Below are 24,924 nucleotides of genomic sequence, written 5' to 3'. Positions count from 1 at the left end.
CTAGGAATGATCACTCGGGGGGGGGGGGGGTCACATGCTTTAAATGTGCATTGGATGAGCTTTAAATGCATGTTGTGGATCTTCTCTATCATGGTCCAATGACCTTTCCCAGAATAAGCATTTGAAGATATAGACAACACCATAGACACATGGGTATAAGGTACACAGAGAGACTGGGATATTGGCTTAAAAGAAGAAGAATAGTTTCAAGTAACCTGGGGGGGAATTATTTATACTATCCTCAGTAAAAAAAACACACAACTAAAAGCTATTTCACTGCCTGGATGCCAATCCTTATGTAGCCAAAATAGCACACAAGAGGATAACAGACTAGGGAAAACTACTAGGTTCATGGAAGATACCCCCACCCAATGAGAACTGAACATGCTAAGTAGCCACAGAATGCTAGGTGTCTGCTTTGGGAGGGGAATATGGTAAACAGGGTGAGGAATAAAATAGAGTAGTTTAGAATTCGGCAGGGCTGGAACCCCAAACAGGAGAAGAACCCGTGGCAATATTGAGAGCCCTGCTTGTTTTGACATAGCACTCAAGTATTCAACCTTTGAATGATACATAGCATCCAGTTTTGATCTTCGAAACACATCGCTTGAGGACACCCACCTCATAGAGGCCTTCAAAGAAAGTATTCTTATCCTCGGTGCTCCATGATTCCCACTGACGTCTAACCTTCTTGCCTTCTTCCTTTTCTCCCGCTGATGAGCCCAGGTTTCTTGCAGTAGATTTTGAGCTACCAGCTGGGGTGCTGGAAGAGATTCCTGATGAATTGCCAGAGGAAGTCCCGCCATTATCTGCACCTGTAGTAAATAAGACCACCACAACACATATTCTCAGTTAAAGGAGACTAAGTTCACCATGTAATTCACAAGCAACACTTTGTAGCACTGCAGAATTAATGAAAATTTGAGAGTTTCAAAAACCAATGATTGAAAAGCAAGAGTATAAATCTTTTTTAAAAAAAGAATTATTTTTACAACTACAGAATTTTTAAGTGTTCAGTTTCATTCTGTTAAAAATATATATTATTTTTTTAAAAAAAGTGGATAGAATTGTAAGGAACCCCAAGGGTCATCTATTGTTGACTAAGTCAATTGCTGACTAAGGCTGCAATCCTAACCCCACTTACCTGGGATTCAATAGGACGCACTGTGCAATCCTACCCATATCTACTCAGAAGACACTACAAATTACGGTACATTTTGAAGTGGAAACCTTTGTTATTTACCCCATAATTATAAAGGGCAAATTCCTGTATTTTCTATCTCATAAAGGTAAGAAATAATGTAGATTCCAAAAGTTACTATGAAGGAATTCAGGAAAAGTGATGGCTGGTTAATGGGCTGGGATAACAAAACTGAGTAAGGAGGTTGAAATGCATTAAGCCCATTTCTAGCACTCTTAAAGCAACAGACCTTTCTAAAGAGGGAACACTCATGCATCCTCCCTTTGGGCATGTACAAATCCCCCTACTAGAAAGGTACTTTCTCATCAAAATGTTCAGTTTCCAAAGCTACAAGGGATGTTGGGGAGGAAAGTGCTAGCAAGTTTCACAGAGCCTTCTCTGTGGTGGAGCCCAGTATGTTGAATGTGCTCCTCTTACAGGCAAGACAATGAGCTACATTGCTGTCATTTGGGTGCCAAACACCTGTTTACTCATTTTAGGTCTGAAAGGGTGACTGTTTTAGCTGCCTCTGTTTTAGGGTTTTTTTTAAGCATGCTGTTTTATAGAAAGAGCTATTTATAATTTGTCAGTATCAATGAAGGGTGGGTAACCATGTTTTTAAATAAAATAAAAAATAAGTAAATGCATGCAATGGCAGATTGGCTGTAGGCCCAATGCCACTTCTCTTTGGCATTACTGTGGCATGCAAGATGCATTGAATGTGCTGTCCAAGGAGGGTGGGGCTCTCAAAAGAGTAGACTTGCCCACTTCTGGTAGAAGTCTCCATCTACATGTCACAATGCAGTGGAATCCTAGGGGAAGCCACCACTGGACCAGAATTACAGCTTCGGCAGAGAAGTTTCTTGGTCACAAGAGGATGTGACAGGGAATCAAACTGCCGCATTTCCTGCCAGATGTCTCATGACACTTCTAAGAGGGTGGGTGGGAAGCTAAAATTTCCGCAAGGTAGCTATGCTACACATTCATCAGAAATAACTTTCTCACAAATTGCTCACCAGAGATTCTCAACGAGTGATATCTATGAGCTCTGTACAAAGACCTGCACTTGACTTATCTTTCTTCAAACAATGAAGATCATGCCCATTTTGACGAGTACTAAATTTATTGAACAGGTTAACATGCTCACCTGGGGCTCATGATTTTCATAAAACTGGTTTTCCCATCAGTTAGAGGGGACATTCTTAGTAGCTAGGCCTAGAGCCGTTTACTTTCATAATACAACACTGATTTCATAATGCAGCATTGACTGGGGGGTGGGGTGGAATTTAAAAGTGCTATATCGAGATATATACCATGCCAGGCCCAACACCTACTGGTAGAAAGAACTGGTCCAGCTCGTAAATAATTAGTATCTGGTGCAATCACTGTTACAGCACCACCACATCATTATTTCTGTTGGTCTACTGGTGTATATACCAGCAGTGATTCAGTTTAGTCATTCAAACCGAAAACAACAATGAAAAATGTAGAACATATCACACAGGAAAGAATAGAGCCACACATTAAAAATACACAGGTATCACCTTCTAACATAGTGCAAGAATGCCAAGAGGGAAATGTCATTTTATGTTGAATTAATGAAGTATAATTTGCAAGATATTGGGGGGGGGGTGAGGGTGGCGGATAGAGAAAGAGATAAAGCAATGAGGGGAGACTATCAATATAATGAAAGAATTCAGCTTAGTAGAGAGGAGGTTTGAACAAACAACAGTTAAAGCAACTCAAGAACACCTAAAACCTGGATAGTTTCCAGGGGAAGACGTGTTAAAAATAAGATATTCTGTCATAACTATATGCCAGTTTCAGTGGGTACTGAAATCTAAGAGCCAGGAGACAAACTTGCTTTTTAACATTTGAAGATAAAGATCAGGTCGCTTTAAAGCAAATGAACATCAGCAACAACAAAGGGACAACAGATACCCTCAGACTTCTGGAAAAAAACTTCCTGGATAATTCCTTTTCTGTTTCTGCAATTAACCATTGCCCCTTTTAAAGCATCTAGACTTTGCATCTTGCAATTTCTTTTGAGTGGGTGGGGGTGGAGCTCCACATCGTGCTAAAGAGAGGTGAGCAACACTCACCTCTTTGGCATGCACATGATTACCTTGCTGATTTCTATCAGAATCCTGAAAATTTCCACTTTGGAACAGTGTGTGTGTAAAGCTCCCTTAATCAGTAGGTAATCTTGGTTTCCAATGGTCTTAGCAATGAATATGAATACATCTGAGATGACACTGCTTTATACCATTGCCTGTTCAAAACTATGAAGCAGAAAAGTTATGTAATTCTAAAAGGGTGAGATTTACAATCCACAGACTCAATAGGTTTCATTTTCTTTATAAGCCAAGACTGCATCCTATACATGGGATACTTAATGCTGACTAAATGGAATTTCATCAGTCTGGTGTTTTTTCGGATTCTGGCCCCAAAGAATTGTAAACATAAAGGTTAGATTACTGCTAGGATACTTTTGTACAGATGCACCGACTAGCTGTCTATTAGGGCACCACAAAATCTGTGCCTTCACATGCTACATGTTAGGCACGATGTAGCCTTTGTAACCTACAGAGAAAGTGGCAAAACAGCTGTACAAAATGTAGCACTAAAACAGAACTCAGCAGCAGTGAAATGCCCCCTGAGAACACGCCCCAAGTGAGTTGTCAGCCATTTTTTCATAAAGCAGTACATCTTGTGCTTCAAGCCATTCTAAATGTCTGAAATAGCATTCCACAACTACTGTAAAATAAGGCGTAAGAACAATTCAGCCAAGGGCTAATCTAGAGGCTGCCAACATTGTGCTCTCCTGATGTTGTCGACTACAGTACCCATCATCCATGACCATTGGACATGCTGGTTGAGTCTGATGGAAGCTGGAGTCCAGCATCTGGAGGGTTACAAATTCCTCACCCCTGCTTCACACCAAGATGAGTATCTGTAGCGATCTCTTGCAACTACGAATCAGAGATGGGAAGGGTTATGATCCGAAACAATTCCTGACCACAGGAAACACAGTAAACTATGCTGATAAAAATAAATGCCTTATTTTACAATTCATGTCCAAAAGTTTATTTTTTTTAAAGACATTTAACTATTGGTTCTGAAATAGTTATAGAATTTTCCTTGGGGGGTGGGGCTGCTGTTATCACACACCACAGTAATTTTAGCAATACATGTGAACAGAATCAGAGATAAAGGAGTACAAAAAACATACTGAAAAGCCATGGCTGACAAGGAGAACAGTGTATAAAATTTGATCAGCAGGAAATCTGTAAAGATTTAGCAGGGATGCAGTTCTCACCACCATCCCATAGAGTACTGCACATTTTTCTTCATTTAACTCTATTTATCATAATAGTTGAAACTGAAGGAGTGTGCATTTGTAGGTGAATGAGTGTAGGTTGATTGAAAGATGAGTGTGGAATTTTTGTGGGCAATAAGTAGAAGTGCATTGAGCAAGTGGAATCCTGATTATATTCTATTGTTTTATATATTGTATTACATTATCTCAAATTTTGAGTTTACTTTGCAAACTGCTTTGCAAATCATTTCTGATGAAAAGCAGAATATAAATACTTGAAATAAAAATAATACTGTAACCTAGCACTTTCTAAAACTTACAATTGGCTATCGAACCTATCGGAGGTTGCTCTAAATATAAATATCACAAGAACACATCACTTAAGGGTTGTTCATTACTAAGACACAATCAAGCTCAAACCAATGGGATACAGCTAGCAACCACTTAAAATTAAACACTAGGTTTAATGAGCATGTCGTTAGTTTTCTCCTGACACCTCTCTTGAACATTCCCAGAAGACATATATATGGATTTTGAAAGGAGCACTCCCTGAAAAACAATGTGAAATTATCTTCCTGAAGAATTTGTCTGCTAAATCAACATAAGAATGGCTTCTAATTCCACTAGAACACAAGGGCAAAGCAAGGATTCTGAAGGACAGCTCTAGTGGAGGCCATGCAGTTCTACCTTGCCTGCAACTTGCACTGATGCTGTGAACAAATCCAGAAATAGAGGGAAAACCTGTTTGAGATCTACAAATTAATAACTAAGAAGTGCATTTTAGAGAAGAAACGGGCAAGTTGAAGATAGATAGAAGTTTCCCATGACACTTCAATAAAACTGCAGAATATCAATTCATTTTTTTTTCATATTTCTCTCTCAGCTACAAAAAAATATATCTGGTGATGTCAGGTATACCATAGTTGAAGTAAGCATATATGCTGAATTTTGAAAGCATTCCACAGATCTATGTGCTAAAATTCTTAAAGATAAAATAGTTAACGCACACTGTTTTGGCAAGGGAAATTGGTGTCCAAAAGTGGGCTTGAACAACTGAAGCACCTCTGGATATGCATCCTCATCACAGGCTCATCCTGACTCACTGTCCTGGCTAGAGAAGTCCTTTTTAAGGGGAATGTGCATTCCCATGAGGGGCCACTATTGTTGCATGCAGGTAGAATCAAATCAAGCCAAAACAAAGCTCCAAGATATTGACAGAAAAAGCTACCCAAGTTGGGTTTTCTAAAGAATGCTTATTGATGCTTCATTACATGATTGAAAGAAAGTCCAAAGACTGTTAGGGGCTTTAAAATGATGCACTTTTGCAGATACAGATAGCTTTACATGGATAAATATAATGTAGGAACTATTAAAACAAGGGCCGGCAACCTAAGGCCCATAGGCCACAAGCGGCCCACGGGAGTCGTTTAAACGGACTATGAGCCACCCCCAAACCAAGCCACCCGCTCGGCGAGTCCCCACGCTCTGCACTAAACCAGCGCAGTGCGGTGTGGGGACTCGCTTCCGCAACGCAGGAAATTGCGTCTGTGCAGACGCCGAAAATTGTGGGTGCATGTGCGATCCGGCCTACGGAGGGATCTCCACTGGAGTGAACCAGCCCAGGTGAGGTAAACCTTGCTGACCCCTGTATTAAAACATGCCTGCCTGAGAGTCTAGTTCGTGAATTTCACACAGGTATCAGTAATTTATAAGATATATCACACACAGACACATATATTGAAATCACACCCATCAACATCTGCAATATTGAAATTTAGGCTTAAAGATTAGCCAATATGTCAGTTTTTAAATTTAGGGTTCAGAATTCACCAACTCATGGACTCACACACTGAAGGACAAACAGAAACTTTTACTTGAGATTTTTCCCACCGCTGAAGAGGTAAGTTGAAAAGAAGCTTGTCTCTTCAGCAACAGGACTGCAAAACCAAAACAAGATGCAAACCAATGGTTTCCTGTATATCTATCTGTTTGCTTTCCAGAGCCTATGTGCACAGTTTTCCTAAGGCTGCAAAAACACACAGCATGTGGCAAAGCTCTACACAAACTACACAAGAACATGGTTGCACTTCTTCAGAACTGCCATACATTTCAATGTGGATTCTGTAGAAAAGGGGTAAAAGTTGCCCAATGCAATTAAAAAAACACTGGAGACAGACCATAGCATAGTGGAAGAACACAGAATTCCAAGGTTCAATCCCTGACATCTTCAGTTAGAAGGATCAGGTAGCAGGTGATGTGAAATACCTCTTTTGAAGATGCCGGGAGACATTGCCAGTCAGAGTGGACAATACTGGGCTAGTTGGACATCAAATGTCAGAGAAGGCAGCTTCCCATGTTCCTAATTATTACTAATAATCAGATCAGCTTGCATACTACTGAATCCAATATGTTTACATTAATTGTAAACAATAAAATAAAAATTAGATCAACTTCAGATTATCAAAACCTTCTTTTAAAGGAAAATGCCCCAATTCAACAATAGAGTGCCAATGGAGGATAAGCCTGCACACAAACAGAAAATGTAAATATGCTATGAGATGCTTATCTAGACACCACTAATATGGATAGGTGTGTCTTTTGTTGTAGATGGGACTGAGCATCTATGTAAGGGGCTACTAGTGTGACTAGCACTGGATTGGGGCTAAAGATTTCATGGGGCTGGTGTATGGATGCATATTTAAGAAATAGTGCAAGGGAGAAATATGCTAAGCAACCAAAATGGGATTTCTGCACAATGTGATGGAATCATTTTTCCCTTTTACTGGGTTTGCAGTCAAAATGTCTATTTCCCCAATGAATCCACAAGCTTTTATACTCGATGCCCTGATAGTAAGTTAAAACAGAACCAATTGTGTGATGAGAAAATATTGAGATCAATCCTCTGGACTTTGGGAATATGATCTGACATCAGACTTCTCATCAATATCTTCATTAATGACTTCTATAATACATATTTATATAAAGGGTGCTGCAATTCTTATTTAAAAGAAACCTTCCAGCATTTAGATGGTTTGCATAAATAGGCAGCATCTTATGAAATGTGCTTCTGTTCAGCATTATTATTATTATTATTAATGTTATTGTTAAAAAATAGGTCTCTCAGCATCCAATATATGTTGGGCGGATTTATTTTTTAACAGATAAAGCTGCTCATTACAATTTTTGTGTTGTTGTTTTTAAAAAAAGTCTTATATATTTAATTTTTTCCTATAAAGGCAATTTGATAATAAAATAAATCCTGGGATGTAGAAAGTCCTTTATAATGAAACCTTAGTTCAGGCATAGGCAAACTCGGCCCTCCATACGTTTTGAGACTACAATTCCCATCATTCCTGACCGCTGGTCCTGTTAGCTAGGGATGATGGGAGTTGCAGAGTTTGCCTATGCCTGCCTTAGTCAAATATTGTTACTGGGGATTACCTAAAATGCCTTCCAACCAACCAACACAATAAGGAGTTAGATGGCAATGAATAAGGGCTGTATATCCTCAAGAACAAGAATTTGTTCAGCTATCCACCATGCTTAACACAAACACATAAAAGGTTCACTGATCAAGAGCATAAAGCAGCATGGGTTGTGATACTTATGCAGCAATGCCAAGCCAGGGTCTATTTATCAAACCAGGTGTTGTCCCACAGACAACCAGCAAGCCATGGCTTACAGTGGTACCTCAGGTTAAGTACTTAATTCGTTCCGGAGGTCCGTACTTAATCTGAAACTGTTCTTAACCTGAAGCACCACTTTAGCTAATGGGGACTCCTGCTGCTGCCGCGTCGCCGGAGCCCGATTTCTGTTCTCATCCTGAAGCAAAGTTCTTAACTCGAGGTACTATTTCTGGGTTAGCAGAGTCTGTAACCTGAAGCGTATGTAACCTGAAGCGTATGTAACCTGAGGTACCACTGTACTTTGCAAAAGCTTGGTTTGTTTTCAAGATGCTCTTGCCTCATGCCTTCGTGACTTAATTAGTGCTTAAGGTAGGAGTGAACAAACCAACCATGGTTAAGGAAGGTGCTGAGTTTGTATACAGCATCAAGCAATAGTTAAAACAAACAAGGTTCCTAAGCTTCAGAATGCAGTTCAATGGAAGTAATCAAAGCCTAGTGAAGCCTCTAGAGAGGGCATGGTTGATCAAACAAACTATGGTTTAACAAACCAATGTTCAATAAACCATGGCTTAGTGTCATACACAACCAAACATGCCCCAGAATTAAATCTTTTATCACAACTAGTTTCACAAATAAATTTTTGACAAGGACAATAAATGCAACTTAGTTATTTGGTAACAACTGAAATGACAAAAAAGCCAAATGCTAGCTACTCAGGATGGAATCAGGGACTCAAACCTCTAGCTCAATTCTAACTTAATAGCCCCACCCCAATCAACTGACCATGGCTTTTAAAGCTGACCACAGCTAGTTAAAGCAAAAGCAAAGTATTGTGACGCCTTAAAGATTCACAAACTGATTAACACATAATATTTTGTTAACTAGAGTCAAATTCATCAGATGCATCTGCTGAAGTGGACTCTGGTCCACAAATGTGATGTTATAATAAATGTGCGAGTCTTTAAGGCACCACAAGACTTGGCTGTTTTTGCTGCAGCAGCAATGCTACCCCCTCCAGGGATTCTTAAAAAATGCCCTTTAGTAATAGGCTCCTGGTCCCTTTTCTATGCATATGGGGAATAAACAAAACTACAGATTTATCAAGCGAAAAACCTCGGGATGCACGAAAGCAGTGGCAGAAACGCAAAGCAAGAACAATCACCCAAGCAAGGTGTCAAGGGGACAAAACTGGCAACGGATGCCAAAGGCACCTTCCTCCCCGTGGCATGTGTGTTTTAGGAGGGGTGCGAGGTCAATACTGTACCTTTTCCTTTTGCTGCTGATGCAGCAGCGGTTGCATTGCTGCTGCTGCTGCCACCTCCAACTGCGCAGGATGCCTGAGAATCCTTCCTTAACCTCTTGCTCTGAGGTCTGACACTGGACCTGAGGAAATGATGCTGGTCGTTGCTGTGGGCAGGCTGGACGGAGGAGGAGGAGGACGAGGGGGCTTGGGGCAAAGTGGAGGTTGCCAAGAAGGGCCCCCGGTTAGTGTTGCTTTGAGTGATCGCCTCTTCTTCCTTTGTGCTGCTGGTGCTGGGAGCTGCCTCTCCTCCTTCGCCTGCTCCTTCTTCCAGGGACTCTTCTTCACCTGCTCGCTTGCCCAGCTTCCTCAAGCCTTCCTCAGTAGTCGTCGTGCTGGTGTTGCTGCTGCTGCTGCTGCTTTCGCCCAGCTTCACTGTCATCCTATGTGGAGGAAGGGGGGAGGAGAAGGAGACAGAGACAAAGTGGGGAGGGGGCACAAAGTCAACCAAGAGACCCCTTCAGAGGAACAAGGAAAAAATATAAAACACCCCGAAGCACAATGCAAACCCACATCGCGCAAACACACATAACACACACAGCCTGCCTTCAGAGGGGAGAAGTTTAGCTGCAGAAATTCCTCTCAACATGGCCGCCGTTGTTTGTTACTAAATCCCCTTTCGTTGGCTTGTCCCGACCCAACAACCTGTGCCGGTGGTGGGGAAGCGAGGGGAGGGGGGGAAGGAGGCCAGGAACCCCTCCAAAGGGTAGCCAGCGCCGCCGGGCAGCCCCCTGCCCCCTCGCCGGGAAGGTTAAGGGCGCCTTTAGCAAGGAAAACCGCCGAGGCAAACTCGGGCGTTTGGGGGGGAAAGCGTTCGGCAGCCACGGAAAGGAGGAGCCGGAGGGGGGGGGAGCACCCTCGTCGGCACACGGGGAGAGAGGCCAGCAAAAAGAGAGAGGGGAAAATATGAGATAGAGAGAGAGAGAAATGTCCCCTAAAAAGTGACTCTCCCCCACCCCATCCTACCCATTGTGTGGGTCTTCTGGGCCAGGGGGGCTCTTCTTTCTCCTCACCATGGAGCCGAGGCGATCCGACCTACTGAGGGGGGAAATTCATATTCCTAGATGCAGCAAGCAGCTTCGCTGCCGCCTCCTCCCTCCGTCTCTCTCTCTCTTTCTCTCTCTCGTGTGTGTGTGTGAGCGAGAGAGCGAGCGAGTGTGTGTGCGAGTATGTGTGTGTCTGCCTCTCTAGGACTGGGACTGGCCAAGGCTACAAAGATTTCCAACAACTCCCCACACACCCACTTCCCAATTGCTCAGCACCTTTCCGAATCGCCCTTAAATACGGCGACTTTTCTCCTCTCCAAACCAGAAGAGTGCCAGGTTTATTTTCCTCGCCAAGCCTACCCCAACAACTAAAACATTAGCTTGTTGTTTTTAAAAACAAAACAAACAAAAAAACCAACACAAACGCAAAACGCACCACTTGCACGCCATTTTTTTTAAAGTTTTACATTTGAAAACGAGGGAGTTATTTAAGGGTTTCACTTCAAACAGCTAAAGAAAGAGCTATGGTTTCCTAAAGACATTCTTTCTCTTTTAGTTTTTGTTGTTGTTGCTTTCTTATAGAATGGGTTTTTTAGCATTTGGAATAACCGCAGCTAAACTGAAACCAGATTCAAAACAGTTCCCCACCCTTAAGACATACGTGACCAGCCAGTTTGCCCAATAGTCACAGAGGGTTTAACAAATGTGCTCAGATGCTACTGAAATCTTTATTACTTACACATTACTGAGTTCAGTGTTTACCCAATGCTATGTCAGCATATTCTGCTGTGACCCACAACACATTTTCTGTATTTCTCACACACACACACACACACACACACACATAATGTACATGCAGATTAAACTAGTGAACTTCAAAAAATTTGCAAAGTGCTTGAAAGCATGGTAAAGCCAAAACAACTTTCAAAATAGTAATAATTCAAGAGTACAAGAGAGGACAATATCACTACAAAACTGTGCACACTTACTTGGAAGTAAGTCCCACTGAATTCAGTGTGACATACTTATGAGCAAATAGACATAGGATCATGTTGAACTATATAAAATGCTATTTCCTTCCCACAACAGAAATCAAAATTCAAGCACCACCAAAAATATAATAACCAACAAAAATAATCCCAGATTTCAGGCTAAAAGTGCGGAACTCATTGAAGTGAACATCAGTATTACACATTTTACAAAGGGATATGCAGTTGTTTCATAATGGTTTCATTACATGTGACTATCAATCACTCCTCTCTGCCTCAAACCCAAACCTAAAACATATATGGAAGTAATCTCTCTTTCCCCCAAAAATTTTTTGTGAAACATATATTTGTTAGAAAGCATCAGGTGGAACCAAAGCCTTCAAGTTTACATTCTTGGCACATTTTTTAATTGTTTTGGGCTATTCTATGTTGTGTCAGTAGTTTACACAATTTTTTAAAATCCATAAAATTTAATGTGGAATTAAAAGTCATCTTTTTTTTTACACACAATAGGTATCCAAATTTCATAAACAAGGCAGGACTAGTCAGAAAAGCAATGACGATCACCTGACATTTGAAAGACTTTGATTTTTTTTTCATTATTCTGTGCTACTGAAAGACCAAAGATTTACAGCATTCAGTTCCACACAAGGGATGATTAAATAAATGAACGTCTAACATCCAGGATGAGAGCCCAATTATGTAAAGAGGCTGGATCTTCTAGTCTGTTTGAAAGTTACTAACGCCAACATACCGAACCCATTCTCCCGTCCTCTCCCCAGATAGTGTCCAGTGCCTCCTGGCTTCATCCCGAATGTAAAGTATTCCACCCACATTATTTCTCCTGCTTCCAGTTTCAACTTTTGGTTCCACGTCACTCCTGTCAAACTGTGTTGATGTAATATTTTTTTTGCAAAGGACAATTTAGCTTCCCAAAGTTCTCAATCATTCCTTCATAATCCCCAATCGATTTCACTCCTTCCCGTTCTCTTTGGGGCAGCAGTTTAACGTCAATGATTTCTGCCGTCTCCTAAATCGCCCCCCCCTTTTACCGCTCCAGATCCGCCCCAAGGAAACGAATCTCTTCCCTCCAGACCCGCTCTAAGGAAGTGAGCCCTTTACTAATCTCACTTCCGACAGCCGGGGCTCGGAGGCTACAATCTTATACACATTTCTCCAGAAGTCAGTCCCACTGCATTTTACTTTCTAGCTAACACGCGAGCTTAGGGTTGCATTTGAAGTCTTCTCGATACACATCCTGGAAAGGGAAGGACCGATCTTCAAGGAATAGGATTTGGGCCCAAGTCCTACCTGCTGCATGGATGCACCGTTGCGACGCCGGTACCAGATCCCTGCAGCCTAAAGGCCGATCTTGAAAGGTCCCGCTCCGCTGCCCAAATCTCCCCAGCCCCTTGGATTGTTACTCCCACCCTTACGCCTTGCTGGTACACTGGAGACTGATAAGGTCCCCTTCCGCTTCCTCGTTGCCTCCGCGCTCAGCAAAGGGGCGGGAAGCAAAGGGCTGGGGAAATGCACCCAACGGGCCCGGCTGAGCGCGCAGACAGCCACGCCCCCACAGACCCCAAACAAATCGCTTCATTGGCCGGCCGAAGCTAGCAGGAAGGCGGAGCCAGAGGCTGCGGTGGTAAAGGTGACCAATCGAAGAGCCGCGCGCGGCTGATGACACCGGACCAGAACTGGGCCAATGGCGAGGCGGGAGTTAGGAGGCGAGATTCGAGGGAAGAGCAAAGAGGGCGGGAGAGGGGCCGAAGCGTTAGAACCAGATTCTCATTGGCTAGAAGGAAATAGACGCGCGCCGATCGTAAAGGGGAAGGGCCCGTGTCATCTGCTAGCATTTCCATTGGCTAGTTTCCTGTTTGACTGGCAGGTGGTAATAGAATACATGGCCGGTGGGATTTTTTTATAGGGGGAAGGCCTGTTGAGTTTTGCAGCATTAACAAAGGGTCTTGTAGTAGAGTATTAAAACTGTTTTGCATGGAGTCAGCTTTGGTAGATTATTAGAGCCTCCTTCATCAGAGGCATGCTCTGCTTAATTGGGGGCATCTTAAAAGGCAGCTGCTTTATTATGGCATCTTCATGCACCTGGTGAGATTCAGTGTTGTAGTTCAGGAAACCTTAGAACGTAAATAATCGGTTATTCTTGAAGATGCCAACAGATTCTTTGCTGATGTAGCTGGAAGCGGCATGGAAAACTGTTTTTAAAAAGATGAAATTATCATAGCTATTGCCTTGCAAACCATACTAACTCCAGCCCGTTGTGAGCCATTCCTGTGGTTTTCTGTTCATTACAGAATTATTTCGGATCCGTGGGCGCGTTAAAGGAGCCAGTTTATGCATTCAGCAGAGTTTATTTCCATACAGTATTTATAACGAGACTCTTAGCGATAAGAATTCATTTGAGTATATCGCTTCAGTCTGCAGGTTGTGTGTGTGTGTGTGTGTTTGCAACATAAAAATAAACACCAGTTTTGCCTGCGCTCCCGGCAGGGCCTCTCTCGCTTTTCATTGGGATTTTTCTATCTACCTGCGGATGGCGGATATTGAACCTGAGACCTTATGCATGCATGCAAACCATCTGCTCCCCCCCCCAAGCCCCCGCGTTCTTTGCACACATGAAGAGAAAGTGAAAGGGAGGTTCAACTCTCCTTAGAAGGAATGCCTTAAGGAAAGGGGAGCTTTTTAAACCACCAGGAACTTAAACTACTTACAAGTAAGCTGGAACTAGCGCTCTTGCTCCTACAGAAACACAACTGACCTAAGGGGCAGCGAGTTGAGAGCTCGGGGGTTTCCGTGAAGATTTCCGCGAAGCGTTCCCCTTCGGAAAACTTCGCATTCCTTCGGCTCCGTGTTCGGGTGTTTCCGTAACGGCCGCCGTTGTCAAGGGTAACAACGCTCAGCATCTCGTTGAGTCGGGCTTGAGGCCCGCCAGGCCTCTCTCTCTCGGGCTGAGGTGGCGCTGTGAGCCGGTAAGCGACAAACTCGAGGTGGGGCTGGGGGCAAGCTGGGATTCAACTTGGACTCGCTTCTTTCGATAAGCTCTTCGGGGGTGGGGGTTGCTGCTCGCGAAGGCCGTGGCCCGAACTGGGGCCGGCCCTGTCACGGGCGAAGGGAGGGAAATGTAACTTTCATGCGCACTCAGGTTGGGGATGAGTTGATGTGAGGGCCATCATGTCTCTTCAGTATGTCTCTCTCTGTGTGTGCTTGATATTGTGGCTGAGGCTTCTCACCACCTTTTGGGTTGCCTTTTTAACACCTGTGAGACCCAGGCAGGAATTTAAAATGCTCCACAGATGTTATCTCTAACACCCAGCAAACTCGTCAAGATGTACTGTATAAGAAAGGATCCAATGCTTGCTGGAAATGGTAAAATTTTGACCGGTTTAGATTAACTCTTGTAATGAGAAACATCAAAAAGTGAGGGGATAAGTTGGTTACCAACAACCTAGATCAGGGTTTCCCAAACTTGGGTCTTCAGCTGTTTTTGGACTACAACTCCCATCATCCATAGCTAGCAGAGCCAGTGGTCAGGGGTGATGGGAATTGTAGTCCACAGACAGCTGGAGACCCAAGTTTGGGAAACCCTGATCTAGATACACAATGATAGGCATCCCAACCAAGAACTTTAAAAGAACCAAGGAAGAACGGAAGGCAAGTCAGAGGTAATTAGAACATCAATAAGTTGAATGGCAAAGAATATGTTTTTGTTTTTTCTTTATTATGATTTGGAAATATTTGTATATCAACAAGAAGTTGAAACTTCATATTGCGATCTTATGTTAAGTAAGCATTTCTGTTGTAAAAAACCAATAAAGATGAATCGCCAAAAAAAAAGAAAAAGGAAATGCTAAGACAGGGCACCTTTTTCCACATGTGGTGGGCATGTAAGAGAGCAAAAAAGTATTGCCCCTCCTCACTTGGCTCATATCTAAATTACACATCAGCCATCTCCCTCTCTCCTCTTGGTGTGTATTCATTCCCATGCTTGCCCCAAGTGTGTATGGTGGCCACATATGACATGGCCTCAGAAGCCCCCCTCCTTTAGCTCCAATGTTCTTCAGCCCTTCAGATGAGAGCTGGCTAAGTTAGAATAACCATAAAATTCTTCTTTTAGTATTCTGTATAGAACAGCTACTTGTTCTGGCCATTACTTTCTAGAAGTAAATAATGGTTTAGTATATGTTTTATCTGCATTCTGGCCTGGGTTATTTATACAGTTCGTATTTCACCCCTCGTGCCGGGTGAATACAATGAAATAAGACTACATGAAGGTGAGTTCTATCACTCAGTAACGCAGTAGGTGATGACTGCAGGTATTGTGAGGACCATTATGGGAAGCCTACTCTCAGTGAATCTGGACCAGATTGACCTAGTGACCTGCAGGATCCAGTGCCTTGTAGGGGACATCACATCTCCCAGCTCCTGTCTGGAGCAAGGGTTTTTCTGACCTGCTGGTGGGTGGCAGAAATAATTGCACTGATGAGCTTTGGTAGACATATGCTGCATTTCCCCCTCCACTTCTCACCCTGGTAGGGTGGAGAGAGAAGGGCTACTGTTTAAAAAATATAAATTTAAATACCTTGTGTTTGCACTGTAATGGAATGCAAACATATTTAATTTTATATATCTTTTAAATATGTAGATTAGACTACATTTCCTATTGATGCTCAGGACTCATTTTACAGTTCGTTTGTCTCTAAATACTTGTTTGTCTTGTAGCTCTTTATCATGGCTGTGTACGTTGATCATCGTATAGAATCTCTCGAGTCCCGTGGATGCCATTCTCACATAGCTTGGCACCCTCAGCAGCCATTTTTGGCTGTTGCAACTATTAATTTAAACTCTGGTGGCAGTGTGGATATTTTTCTAGAACAGGTGAGCATTCTAAAACCTTCTCTTTTTTCTTTTTTTGCACTAGCTTTGAACACTGCTGCATCTGTAAAGATACAGAAGTTCAGTTTTGTTAAACTCAGTTTTTTATGTGTTATATATACACAGTGTCCTAGTTCACTTTAAATCCATTGAATTACCTCAGGATTTATTACTTTGCTGTTATTATGTCTAATGTTTTATAGGTGCTGTGCAAATATTTTAAGAACACACACTCTGCCCACAGGCTTCTGATTAGACATGATATAAAACACTTTTCCTTTCCACCTTGTCTTGGGAAAGGAAAACGGAGGGTTTCCCCTCTTCCAAGTTGGGCCTTTAGAGAAATCACCATCCTCTGTGCTACCTTTTGCAAGACCTGGAGAGAGAGAAGAGCCTACCCTGTGTTTTCTCAATTGAGAAGAACGATGAGGCCTTTTTTTCATTGTTTTTTTCAGTTAGACTTTTACAGAAAGCATTAAAAATAATTACAAAAGCCCAACTTGTAGGAGGAAGAAAGCATCTTTCCTGCGACTGATGGGAGTTGGAAGGAAGTTCAACAATATCTGGAGGGCCACCCCAATGCTAACCCTTTTCCTAGTGTGTTTATGCACTGCAGAGCAAAACCATAGGCCTTTTTTTCTACATTCTACCAAGCAACAAAATTCAGCTTACAGTGTAGTTTTAACTTTATTTTAAACATAATTAGTTCAGTGGAAGGTAGAAAAGGAGGGCTTCTTGTATCACACATGATAGGAGCTAGAATGACCTCTGGAGGTAGAACACCAGTTTATTTGGAGAACGCAGAATTCTTGACTTTTCAGAAGGCTGAAAAGAAGGAATGTAAAAAAGATCTGTGTCGTGTTGTTTGCAGGGAGAATATGTAAGTGATGCACACTTGGAAAGAAGCTTCCAGGCCACATGCCTCAGTTGGCATCCAACCAAACTGATACTGGCAGTGGGCTGTGAGATGGGCGACGTGGTGGTGGTGAACAAGCAGGACAAGGAACATCATGCGGTACCCTCCAACCATAATGCTGATATTACAATTCTAAGCTGGAGTACTAATGGCACCCGACTAGTTTCTGGCGACAAAGTAAGTAGCAAAATCAAAATGGTTCTTTGATGAACATAGTTTTAATAGGTACTACAGACATGCAGCTGTATAATAAACTGAAAGAAATGTGGAGGTGGCAACAGTGTCCTGGGACAAGAATAGGAAGAGGCATTCTAAAGGACCGGGAAACAAAGTAGGAGGCCAATATTGGGAATGGAGTGCCAGAATCCACAGGTCTTTATGTTACCTAGGACTACTTTTCTAGCGTACTATATTGACTTTTGAGAGTGCAGACAGTACAGTTGTCTAGCTGTAAACCTCCATTGGCCTGTGTTTGCTGTGGGAATTCTGGGAATTATCTGTGATATGGAAATGAATAGAAAAGTCCCTTTATAATGTAGGAGCCCCTCAAGACACAACCCTACAGCCGTTTGGTGTTGTCTATGTTGTTTTAGAATGTCTGAGCTATACAATCACCAGAGGACTCATTTAGTTTGTGCCATTTCGACTGGTTTGTTGATGTGATGAATTCTGTTGCCAGTGTGTAGCACGTTGTGTGTGGCTAACTGAAGTGACAGCACATTGTGTCTCATGTACCACGTTCTGTCTGCTTTTTCAAGAGCTGTGTTACCTCTTCCTTGTTTAATGCAAGGGTATCAAAATAAGAGTGCAGGAAGGTCCTGAACAGACAGGAATATACGGTATTGTTGAAAAGCAAAAAGCCCAGTGTATGTTTCCACAGCTTGTTCTGTTTTGTCAACATTAAAGTGATATTTCTCTGCTGTGTGTTTGCAAAATTAAAAAGAGGATATTTCTCTGCTTTGTGTCTGCAAAATGAAAAAGAGAGCAACATGAGGGTCAAACCAGGTGATATGGGAGAGCTGTCATCAGGATCTTCTGGGTTTTTAAAAAACCCAACAACATTAATAGTAGTTTGTGGAGGTGGCTTTGGCTCCAGAGATTTAAAATTTTATTATTAAAATTGTCTGTTTCCTGTTTGAAAGTTAGTACTTGCCTGTGGGGTATGCATGGAGATTGCAGGTACACCTGTAAGCCCACTCCACCCATGTTCCAAGAGGATGCATTAACAAACTGAGCATAGATGTGGAATGGTCAGTGCACTGTAGATGAACAGAGGGCTTTTGCTTGGCTACTTTAAAAAAATGAAAGTAATTGGAAATGAAAAACTTTTGGGCTTATTCATGACGCTCATATGACATGGCAGCTGCAATTTTCAATCTGTTCATGTTTATTTTCTAGCACTGGCTATCAGAGACTAATGTTGTCATGTGTATGCTGATGTCATGTGCTACAATGCGCTGGATCCACTGGTGGAGGAAGAGGAGTGGGGGGGGAGCGCAGAGCCCCTGGCAGTGCGATCCCGGTGGGGTGCCATCGCAGCTGCCCCCTGCCCACGCTGGGCACAACGCCCCCGCAGATGGCATGCCACGTCCCTGGGGCATGCGCCCCCCACCCCCGCCTGCCCTCCGCCCCCCCAATGTATTTTCTATCTTTATTTGCTTATTTCCAGCTTTTGTCAAACAATCCTAAAACAACACCACAATTCTCAGTATAAAATGCCAGTAATAAAAGCATTGTGTCAACTATCTTAATTTTTCTTGTAACCTTTATAGCTTGGTGTCCTTGTGTTATGGAGGATGGACCAGCGGGGTAGAGTTCAGGGGCCCCCTCTGCTTAAGCATGAATATGGAAAGCATCTCAATTACTGCATCTTCCGACCACCCCCTCCTGGCGAGTAAGTAGCACACTCTGGCCAGACTTCTGATAGGCAATAGAAAACAGGTGGAATCAGACCTGCTGACTTCCTCAGTGTCCAGTCAACAGTATCTATGTTGGATCAGACCTCCCCTTATTTTGAGTGTTTTTGTAACTCATATACTCCCACCATTTATGTTCATTAAAGCTTCTACTCCATCTACTAATTGACCTTGCTACTTACTGTTGTCTGCCTTCCTCCTAAACCCTCTATTGGAGTTAATCTACTTTTTCAGTGTCATGCCCAGGTCCTTTGCCTTCTTATGAACCTGCTTTTCTATTCTGCTTTCATGGTCCCATCACCAGTTCTATTCTGGCTGCACTCCTGCTCTCTGTCCAGATATAGTTCATCGTTACCTGCAACTGACAACATCCTATCTCATGTTAGTTGCTTTTGAATCTCCATTTCTGTTCTAATTTATCTGGAAAATTATTTCCTGCTTTTACCATTAAAAGTGTCTTACTTAAATTTTAGTAAAAGCAAAAGAAAACCAAGAAAAATAACAACAAATACCAAAAAGCAGCAACAAAAGCTATGAAAGACCTGAGAGAATTGTTTCTGAATGCAGTGTAGATTTGTCAACATACAGCAAGCAAAATCTCTCTTGTTGTGGTGAGATCTTGTTGGTAACCAGGGGGTGGTATTCAACTAAGTTTTACTCAGATTAGACCTGTTGAAATTGCCATATTCTGAAATAACTGAGGTTTCTGATTGATTTTCAAAAACAGCCCTTTGTGAAACACATTACAGTAATTAACTCCACAGGCATCTTTTTATCCTTGGCAGTGACCCTGGAAGGGCACTATGCCATGATGGCTATGACGCTGACCCTTCCACAGTGTCATTGCGGGGTGGGGCAGGAGGTGAAATGGCCTTGGAGCAGATTAAAAGTGCTGCTTGTCACCGAAACAGAAAAAACAGAAGCAAAGAGAAGGACAGGGAGCAAAGCCTCTGTTTTTGAACATTAAACTTTCAGCACACCACTAGCACAAAATTAAATTACCACATAACACCTTCAATACTTTCTTTAATTACTAATAACATCCAGAAACAAGCTAATACTGGAAAAGAGCTAATACTGGAAATCATGTTTGCAATAGTTTGAGGGATTCTGCTCTAGGCCTGGAGTGAGCATTTCCCCTTTGTCATAAGCGATGGCTGCTTCTGACAGTTCCTCCAAGAAAGGAGCCAAAAATAACATGCTGTGTTGTTGCCTGCAGGGACTTGGTACAGCTAGCAAAGGCTGCAGTCAGTGGAGATGAGAAGGCCCTGGACATGTTTAACTGGAGAAAATCTGGGATGGGAATGCCTCTGAAAATGGGACCTCAAGAAGGGCTGTCCTTCTTCATCAGTGTGACAGATGGTACGGAAACTGCTGTAGCCTGGTGGGAAAAGTCACTTTATTGAGGCTTTCTTTGCCTATACATTGTGAGGAGGTAAAAAAATAAATAAATCTGAAAGGAATGGTTTGGATGATCTTTCCAGTCCAATTTTCTCCATTCTTATGGTGAAAGATATCAGTCGATCCTCCTTTTTCCAAGTTCTATTTTCTTAGACAAAGATCATTTGTGGAAACAGACTTTGTGACTGAATTTATTGACTGTATAATAGTATTTGTTAAACTGTATCAAACTTGATTTCTTAAGAATACAGTAGTAGTAAAATTGTGATTAAAGGTGCAGTACAGCACAGGTTTGCATGAGAATACTAACAAGGTGAAAGTGTCACACCCCTGCCAGTAAAGTACTTTCCTCAGACTCGCTTTTATCAGACTTAACTTTACCATACTGTATTCTGTTATTTCCTTTCTGAAGAAGAAAAGGACATCGTAAAAAGGGGCCTCTAAATCTTGCATGATTTAAAAACACACTTGTACTGCTTTCCGCTTTCCAATTAGCCCCTGTAAGAGATACAAGATGCCACAATATTGGTTTTGTCTACATCTTATTGCTGCATGCCAAATGAGAATAGCACTCTTTTTTCTTTTTCTTTTTTTGTTTTTGACAAAACCAATATTGTTGCATCTACCTTCTCTTATAGTCTCTTAGTTTGTAGGTGCACAGCCCCACCTAGTGGTAAGCAATAGAGGTATATCTTTAAATCATACAAGTTTTGCCTTTTCCCATACCTTTTGTGGGTCAAAACAAGGGAAAGGACAGAGGAAAATAGCCCATCTAGTTCAGCATCCTCTTCTCTCAATGCCTACCCATCTATGGGAAACCTTCAAACAGGACCCGAACATAAGTGCACTCTGCCTTCTTGTGGTTTTCTGCAACAGGTTTTCAGAAGTATTACTGCCTCTGACTGTGGAGGCAGAGCTTAGGCATCATGGCTAATAGCCATTGTTAGCCTTCTCAGTGAATATGTCCAATCCTTTTTTAAAGCCATCCACATTAGTGGTCATCACTTCCTCTTGTGGGAGGCGAGTTCCATAGTTTAACTGCACCGTGTGAATAAATGTTTCCTTTTATCTGTTCTGAATCTTCCAACATTCAGCTTCATTGGATGTCTACAGGTTTGTGTTATAAGGGACAGCTGTCTCTTGGGGGGTAAGGGAGAGCTATTTCACTTCTCTAAAATCTACATGTTGGTCTCCCACCATTTACGCTGTTGATATTGAAAGTGAGAAATACCAATTTCAACACTATCGTATCATCTCTTTATGGTGCATTAATTTTTTGCTGCCTTTTGCTTTCAGACCCTATATAAGTTTTGTCCTCATATTAGCACAGCTCTTGTAAACTTTCCAGGTGAGCCTTTGTGTGGTTCTGTAGTGAAATCTTTATCTACAGGGCAATGAAAAGCCCCAAACAGCCCGTACCTCTTTACTAATAAAGGATCTTGAAACAGTGGGTGGTCTTGCATAACGATATTCAGCACTTTGTATTGCAGTATCCTGGCCACTTAGAACTGTCAAACAAACCAAGGCTGAAAGTCCTGGAATCCTAATCAAATTAAAGCTTTTACAATGGTGCTCCACTCACCTAGGCTTTTCAGTCATTTTAATTGCCTGGTTTTTTTGGTTTTTGTTTTTTAGATCTCTGATTAAAAGCTTTAAATCTCTCTATAGGAGCTTTATGCAAGTGGGGGGCCACTCTGTAGTTGTAAGAACTGGCCATCAGTACTGGGAATTACCGTATTTTTTGCACCATAACACTCACTTTTTTCCTCCTAGAAAGTAAGGGGAAATGTCTGTGTGTGTTATGGAGGAAATGCCTACGGGTGGCATGCCTACGGATTTTCCTCCTCTAAAAACTATGTGCGTGTTATGGTTGGGTGCGTGTTATAGAGCGAAAAATATGGTACTTTGTGTTTAGAATTTTGCTTGTAAATGTTTTCTCTGGGTTGTTGTGTTAAGGGTACAAAAAGTATAGTTGTTCCCTTTGTTTGTTTTGAGATTTCTTTTTAATCCTTTTCAAGAACCATTTAGCTTCAGAACCCTTTCTGGTGTCAAATTGTGAAGAAGTAAACAAATATTTTTAAAAATAACAATTTCCTGACATACATGGTTCTTTTAAAACCTGTTTGCAAGGTGCTTTGATATTCCTTAACTAAAGCAGTCGAAATAAATTAAAAAATTGTCCAGTAGCACCTTAGAGACCAACTAAGTTTGTTCTGGGTATAAGCTTTTGTGTCCATGCACACTTCTTCAGATACCTTAACTAAAGCAGTTAGCATATGAGGAACACATATGCTTTTAAACTGTTTTAAGCATTATGTTTAACTATTATAACCCACCCAGGTCCTTAGGATGAAAAAACCCCAATAGTAATAATAATAATACATTTTAGATATGCCCTTAAAATTCCTTAGCTGTACATTTGTAAAATAAATAAAATAAAATAAAATAAAAATTGTAGTAAGCTGTGGATAGAAATGTTTTTGTAGATATGTGTATCTTACAGGAAGATGTGAATGGTTATAGCTCCTTGTTGTTCACTTGATAATAAATTCTGATTTCCCTTTGTGTAATGCATGAACCAACCTTTGACAAGTGCCTTATAATAATGTTTGACAAGAACATAATAATGGTTCACACTTTCCCAAACAGTATGCATTATTGGGTACCTTTTCTACTTTTCTTTTGCTTGGAAGCATAGCAAAGTAGATTATACAGGTAGGAAAAAGGCAGGTGGCATTAATGCTAAAGCAGTGCTAGCCTGCTTTAAGAGCTTTGGATCTTGACCAGCACAGAAAAGCAATTCCTATTGTACTGTTGTTGTGTCCCCCCCCCCCCGCACTAACCTCCATTCTGGTAAATTGGTGTGATGCACTTCAAGAACTTGCAATAGTCAATATCTGTTAGGACTTACTTAGTGTTCTCTTGAAACGACCTGGCTATAGTAAAACCAAGGGAGAAGCCTGTTTTGTAATACAGTACTGTATTATAAGTCTGTGGCAATATGGATACTGAGCAAAATAAGCTTGATCCTGTATTACTTTTTATTTAAGCTGTAGTAATATTATAATTTACAAGAATGAAACAACCTTGATTCATTGCAGGAACTGTGCATTATGTGAACGAGAGGGGGAAAACAAGCCAGGCATTGACCACAGAGAGTTCAGTCCAAAAGCTGCTTTTCATGGAAAAAGATATATTGGTAGTAATAACGGAGACTCTCCTCTTATCTCTTCACAAAATTTCTCTTGAAGGAGAAGCAGAGGAGGTCTTGAAGGTAGGCACCATGGGCTGTATGATAACATCATTTAAAAGAGAAAATTGATTCTTTGGTTTTCTGACTAGTCTGCAGGCTGCACAAAAGAATCTTGAAGGCAACTTATTGTACATTGTGGAAATCAGGATTCCAGTTGCTAGTTGAGCATTTGAAGTGTTCTCTCTTTTTGAACATTCTTGCTTAAAACAGTGAGTCCGCTGAGCTACACTGCACTAGGTTGGAGCCATGTATTTAAGCTGGCCATGAACTTTAAGAAAGAACACTTAGTAGTACGGTGTATGTTTTACATGAAGAATACTCCTTGGTGAGGTAGCAGGGCTGGGAAGGACCCCTGTTGGACTGAGCTGCTACCAGTCAGAGAAGACATTGGCCTAATTGGGACCAATGGTCCAACTCCATATTAAGACAGCATAAAACGTTCAGTGTGTAGCTGTCAACGAAACACTTACCCTAAATTGGAGCAACAGGAGGATGTCCCCACTTGCTTCTGCAAGTGTAGAACTGTCCCTGACAGTGAAGCAAGTGAGGAATCATCTGCTTACAAGGAAGCTCTATGTATGATTTGGGTAGGGTTTTTCTCAGCCGTATACCCTTAGTTGTGAAATGACAGCAATTGCTGACTTTCATAGGAAGCATTGTTATGAAGATAATAGCTGTCTTAATCTGTCACAGGAAAAACAAAGTCTTGTGGTTCCATGAGGACTAAAGATATGTTTTTGTCAACTAGAGTCTACTTTGTCAGATGCATCCTATAATAAATCTGTTAGTTTTTACAGCACTATAAGATTCTTTGTTGTACAATTATCTGACAACTAAAAACATCCAGTTGTAAGCAAATTGACATTGATCCTAAAAACATACATTCAAGCCTTAAAAACATGAGCTATCTGAGAAGTAGCCTCATTATTTGCCATGATTCCACCCCAAGCCCATTGCTGCCAAGTAATACAAAGAGATGACCTTGTGTTTTCAATACTGTCTCCTTGCATAACTTATTATCAGGTGAAGCTGAGTGGAAGAATGGGTCATTCCGCTGATATCATTTTGATTGACCGTAGCCTTCTTATAGCAGCAACAGGTGAAACAGTTCTTAGGTAAGAAAACTGGCAAGGGGGGGAGCTTGGCTT

At 41.7% G+C, this 24,924-nt stretch overlaps 2 protein-coding genes across 7 annotated transcripts in view; one reads left to right on the top strand and one right to left on the bottom strand.

The window, feature by feature from the left end:
- CRAMP1 (cramped chromatin regulator homolog 1) overlaps window positions 1–12,914 on the bottom strand; it is a 47,989-nt gene extending 35,075 nt beyond the window's left edge. Inside the window, exons 1-3 of one of the 5 annotated variants that reach the window (XM_082200025.1) lie at window positions 12,712–12,914; window positions 9,390–9,808; window positions 622–815 (exon numbers count right to left, since the gene is read on the bottom strand). In XM_082200025.1, coding sequence (XP_082056151.1) covers window positions 622–815; window positions 9,390–9,807 — 612 coding nt within the window. In that variant the 5' untranslated portion in view covers window position 9,808; window positions 12,712–12,914. Of the gene's footprint in view, window positions 1–621; window positions 816–9,389; window positions 9,809–9,964; window positions 10,223–10,391; window positions 10,605–12,711 lie in introns of those variants that run through there. The other 4 variants (XM_082200023.1, XM_082200027.1, XM_082200024.1 and 1 more) reach the window with 4 other exon arrangements.
- Window positions 12,915–14,244: 1,330 nt separating this feature from the next.
- Window positions 14,245–24,924, top strand: part of IFT140 (intraflagellar transport 140) — an 80,686-nt gene continuing 70,006 nt past the window's right edge. For both annotated transcript variants that reach the window (XM_082200022.1, XM_082200021.1), the window contains exons 1-7: window positions 14,245–14,387; window positions 16,138–16,293; window positions 17,162–17,383; window positions 18,979–19,100; window positions 20,342–20,484; window positions 23,625–23,797; window positions 24,800–24,891. In XM_082200022.1, the coding sequence (XP_082056148.1) occupies window positions 16,147–16,293; window positions 17,162–17,383; window positions 18,979–19,100; window positions 20,342–20,484; window positions 23,625–23,797; window positions 24,800–24,891 (899 nt within the window). In that variant the 5' untranslated portion in view covers window positions 14,245–14,387; window positions 16,138–16,146. The remainder of the gene's footprint in view (window positions 14,388–16,137; window positions 16,294–17,161; window positions 17,384–18,978; window positions 19,101–20,341; window positions 20,485–23,624; window positions 23,798–24,799; window positions 24,892–24,924) is intronic.

The sequence above is a fragment of the Podarcis vaucheri genome (assembly GCF_965113315.1).
Source record: "Podarcis vaucheri genome assembly, chromosome: 14".
NCBI lineage: Eukaryota > Metazoa > Chordata > Lepidosauria > Squamata > Lacertidae > Podarcis > Podarcis vaucheri.
The sequence above is the reverse complement of the archived record's forward strand: the minus strand, read 5'-3'. Positions and strand labels throughout refer to the sequence as shown.